The sequence below is a fragment of the Priapulus caudatus genome, unplaced genomic scaffold, assembly GCF_000485595.1.
Source record: "Priapulus caudatus unplaced genomic scaffold, Priapulus_caudatus-5.0.1 Scaffold1581, whole genome shotgun sequence".
Classification (NCBI taxonomy): Eukaryota; Metazoa; Priapulida; class Priapulimorpha; order Priapulimorphida; family Priapulidae; genus Priapulus; species Priapulus caudatus.
This window is the reverse complement of record NW_014578642.1, coordinates 18,914-24,034: the sequence shown is the minus strand read 5'-3', so window position 1 is coordinate 24,034 and position 5,121 is coordinate 18,914. Positions and strand designations below refer to the sequence as shown.

The following is a 5,121-nucleotide window of genomic DNA, read 5'->3' as shown; positions in this document are numbered from 1 at the left end:
AGGGTAAATGTCCGAGGGGTAATTGTCGGGGAGTGAATGGCATGGGGGGTAATTGTCCGAGGGTAAATGTCCGAGGGGTGATTGTCCGGGGGTGAATGGCATGGGGGTAATTGTCCGGGGGTAATTGTCCGGGGGGTGATTGTCCGGGGGGTATTTGTCCTAGAACCTATTGAACATAGTAGTGTGTGAATGCACCCACTTACGTACTTACAGATGGCAGAACAAGTGTATGCATAGAATTTTGCCGTCCCTTATAAATGTGTCCATCTAGTCCAATTAATTCCACCTCGCCACTAAAAGCAAACAAATTTCTTTCAATAACATTTCATCTGAGATTGTATATACATACTGTAATGGCTATACAATGTAAATTATATTACAATATGAATGGAATATGACATAAAAATTACAGTCTACACAGTTTCCTTACTGTAAAGCTAATATGGGGACATTGGATTTCAACACCTACCTGACTATTGGTATATTATCACTCTCATCTGGAAGGCACCTGAAACAGCGGAAATGTAAAAATATTTACATATAACGTTACATAAAACGTATAACACACACCCAATGGTCACACATCATAAACTAAACCAAATTCCAATAAACATCAGGTTCATTGCGACACTTGAAAGATGTACGAGTTATTATTGCCTAAAACTGCTCTTCAACAACTAACTATCTCACCCAGAGGTCTTCATGTTGCGCTTGTGTGGGTAGAGCATCGTATGAGCCCCACCACAGGCCCTGTTCATGATGCTATACTCCCCTGTTAGACATCGCTTTGCTGGGCTGAAACACCAAGTATCCACGCTATTTAACACATTCCAGCAACATCACAGCTAACTATCAATACTGCCTAACTAAACTTAAGTTTACTCTGTTCTCCTGTCCGACTAAAAGTCGACAGTGTAAACCCAGAACCCAGATGTTTCATACACATCTACATAGCGACTCCGAACACGCCACTTGCTAAATGCGACATTTACATCTCCCGGAAATATCCAGTAAAATAAACCTAGAAGTTCCGTTCATCTCTACTGCATCTGACTGTGCTGATTTAATAATATAACGATGCCATGCAATTGCGCCATATTATCCCTTCCCTGAAACTCGAACCATTCCCCGCAAATGAGAGGCTCAGAAGGGAGAGAGCGCGGCTGACAGAACGGTATAGACTGCCGCCAGTGAAGTAGGAAGCGAGAAGGAAGTGGGTATCACTCGTGGTGCCACGATCTGCTGCTCCAGCTAGTCGTCGGTCTACAGCGAAGCAGGGAGTGCCGCGTCTCTGTCACCTTCGTCGTCGCGCCAAAGTGAACGCGGTAGGCGAGCGATTCCTGCCTCATGAGACGCGCCGTCTCGCGAGACTCCATCGCCTCCTCAAAGTGCATTACGTGACGGCAGGCGGCGCCACTGAGGAGGAAGAGGTGGAAAGGGAGCGGAGGTGTTCGTTAGAGCGATGCAGAAGGGTTGGTGAGAGCGGCACGAAGCGGTGGAACAAACGTGCGTCTCCACTCACACAACACGGCATGGTTCAGCTATGGGCAGCCCACCCACGTGTCACGCGCGACCAGCTACGAAATTTCGTTTGCCAGTCGAAATTGTTTGACAAGCGTCAAGGTTTCTGTTCTTGACGCAGTCTAAAGGTCACATTCATCACCGATATTAAAATAAACAACAGACTGCCACCATCTCCTGTTTTAATAAGCGCGTGTAAAATCCCATCCGACTTGTGGGTGGTAATTAAGTTAACTACAAGTGAACAAGTAAAAGTATCATGATATCAGGACCTGCATCATGCCTTGTAATCAAGGATGGCACCAATAGTGTAGGCAGCAAGACAATATATATATATATATATATATATTCATCAGGACCGAGCAAGAGGAGCAATTATCGCAAAAGTGCATGAGTGTTTAGCACAGTGCAGTGTCATGTGAGTGGGGGGAATTGCGCATGATAGGGATCAGAGGAAACACACAATAACAATTCATCTGTAGACACACAGTTATCATTATCAAGTATAGTCACACTAGCACACGTAAGGTAGAAGAAACATCATGCTACACACCTTTTCATACACTGGCGTAGGTGGTCAAGCTCAAAGGTAGTGTAAGGACGAGTAGATCTTGTTGCAGGAAGACCATCCTGTATGGGAAGGCTTGCAAGTGGCCTAGTGGTCAAACCAGCACATTTCTGATTAAACTGATAAACACACAAAGATTTCCTATGACCAGTCAAGACCATTTCCTCAAGCTTTTTATTAACACACGGGAATTTGAAGGGTAAAAACTACTACTTGTGCTGCTGCTGCTACTACTACCACTACCACTACCACCACTACTACTACTACTACTATTACTACTACTACTCCTACTGCTACCACCACTACTACTACCACTACCACTACGCATGTATGATGATAATATATACGATACTAATCTTAGAGATAAAAAGTTCACAATGAAGCCCAGTTTTCTGTGCAAATCAGTAAATGTAACTTACTATATAGTCACAATTCCCCTACAATTCAAACTCAATCACAACACACATCATATATGCTTGCATGTCACTTTCATCATTACTGCCAGTCATATTTTTAACAGATTTACATTTGCTCACCAAGTAAAACTAAAATTGGTCCTATAACTCGGTAAATTTCAAGTCCTGCTAATATAACTCACTGAATAAGCAGAAGCAGTGTGTGTACACTACAACTGTTAGCATAGCTCTCACCAGAACGATATATGTGTGTGCTGAGCTTTCCAATGCTTTAATTATCTGCTACAGGTTGCACTTACGCTGTCGATGCCGTTTTCACCCTCTTGTCACAGGAGATGCAATTATACAGCTGTCTGAAAATACGAGACATAGCATAATGGTGAATTCTTCATGGTGAATAAGCAATAGACATGGCACGAGACATAGTTACCATGATGAGGTTTGTTACCCTGAACACAGCAACATTGTACATCAAACAGTTTTCTCAACAGCACTTTAAATATAATAGCAACTAAATAAGCGGCACAGTGAAAGCAGCAGCATTTACTAGAGCACAGGATTTGTATTTTGTCACTACCCTTGCTATTTCAGTGTGTAGTAAAAAAGACTAGTAAGTAGGGAAGCAGGGCCTGAATTTGAAGGCAAATTCATGAATATATGAAGTAGATTGCAGATTACATATAGATTTCTCATAACCACTCATTCAGTAAATGAAGAATTAAGTTGATTCATTAACTAGAAGTTGGCAGATTTACAGTATGTCTTTAGATTCCCATGAATTAACTCCCCTGTAATTGAATTAACTCCCCTGTAATCCCCTGAATTCCCATGGATGAATTAATGTGGCTCACTTAGTCATAATAATTTTAAAATTAAAACTAAAATATTGCACACATCATTCATGAATCTGTTTCCTGCACACAAGTCCATCACGACTGCAGTAAAGTTCCTACATATCTACACAGATTTCTCTGGTTATGATGTTGGTTTAAGATGTAACAAATCCATACGGATTAGTTCTAAACTTGGACAAATTTAACCCCTGGTGCGCAGATGTACTTTCTGATGCCAGCAGCTTCGTCTGCGAGGGTTCCGGCCTGGTAGTCGGTCAGACTCGTGACTTGCTGGTCGAACTGATGAATCTTCTTCTCCATGTATTCCTCTAGTGGTCTGATGTCAGTCTTCTCCAGCTTCTGGCCGATAACGTCCGACATCTCGTCCACTGCCTGCTGCCAGTCTCTCTCCTGCGCGAATGTAGCAAGACTCGCTCAGAACACATGCTACTCTATCATAATACTAAACTACCCTCCCTACACACTATCTCTAGAGCCGGAAGGTGCTGCCCTCAAGTGGCCAGATGTGTGACAAATGTGAGATAAGTCAAACATAGGGGTGGCACATTCGCACTTCACCTCTGAACACACCAAACTGGCCCCCCTCAAAGAAAACCACGTGGTCAATGACACATAAAGCTTGCATTTTTTCCCCTAATTATTATTTCAGTAGAGGTAATATTATTATCACTATTATTTAACGGGGTGGGGTCTTGATGTTTTATGTATATTGCATATATGTGAAAAGAAACCACTATTCAAGAACATACATCTACTCTATAATGCACACAATAGTGAGACAAAACAAACATGAGGACCTATTTTTAGACCCCGTCCAAAATCCAGCTTCGACCTTCTCTGAATCAACTCTACGCAAAACAACAACTGTGCGTTTCCATCACAGTGCATGCGCGACGCAAAACAAACAGGTGTTTCGTCGTTTCGGCCGACGAACGTTAATCGCCGAGGTCAAGCAGAGGTTACCTGACCAGTGAGTTTGTCCAACATGGCGGCGATGCCTTCGCTGAGGGCGGTCGTCCGCTCCTCGAAGGTCGAGCGGCTAACCTATTATTATTATTATTATTATTATTATTATTATTATTATTATTAAATCCTTATTGCATGTAATTCAAATACAAATACATGTACTGAAGACGGACTTTTTCATGGAGAAAAAATCTGATAGATGCAATAGTGTTGAGCAGTTCAAATAATAAAATTTCTCAGTGGTACAGTACAAAACAGTGCTATACAACATAAAGGAAAAAAAATATAGGCAGTAGATTCTGTACACGTTAAGTGATTAAAGTACACTTTAACATCATTTCAACACTCACACGTGCTCACATTCACACACTCACACTCGTATAAACCTACACCAATATATATACACACGCACACGCACGCACGCCTGCACGCACGCACACACACACATATATATTTACATATATTCATTCAGAATACATCATAATAGATTCGCCGTTCTCCTATCTGCTATATGTTGATGAAATTGTATGTTGAGGGCTGACCTTGAGGCCGAGGTGGCTCTTGTCGGCTTTCGTCTCAATCTCGTGACTCATCACCTCGCGGTCGGCCTTGCTCTGCTGCAGCTGCTTCACGTAACCATGGAGACGCTGGATCTGCTCCTGCCGCACGCCGTGCTCCGACATCAGCGCGTCGACAGCGCCCCCTAGCTTTGCGACGTCCGCCTGCAGCGTCTCCACGGCGTCGTGCGCCTCAACGATCTGTGCGGACTGATCCTACAGTTAATAATAATAAAATT

General features: G+C 42.8%; 1 protein-coding gene across 1 annotated transcript in view; it reads right to left on the bottom strand.

The window, feature by feature from the left end:
* LOC106817061 (glutamine-rich protein 2-like) overlaps positions 1–5,121 on the bottom strand; it is a 14,647-nt gene that overhangs the window by 2,878 nt on the left and 6,648 nt on the right. The window contains exons 9-16 of the mRNA XM_014821709.1: positions 4,868–5,098; positions 4,323–4,403; positions 3,565–3,749; positions 2,805–2,858; positions 2,075–2,176; positions 691–795; positions 470–508; positions 212–293 (exon numbers count right to left, since the gene is read on the bottom strand). Coding sequence (XP_014677195.1) covers positions 212–293; positions 470–508; positions 691–795; positions 2,075–2,176; positions 2,805–2,858; positions 3,565–3,749; positions 4,323–4,403; positions 4,868–5,098 — 879 coding nt within the window. The remainder of the gene's footprint in view (positions 1–211; positions 294–469; positions 509–690; positions 796–2,074; positions 2,177–2,804; positions 2,859–3,564; positions 3,750–4,322; positions 4,404–4,867; positions 5,099–5,121) is intronic.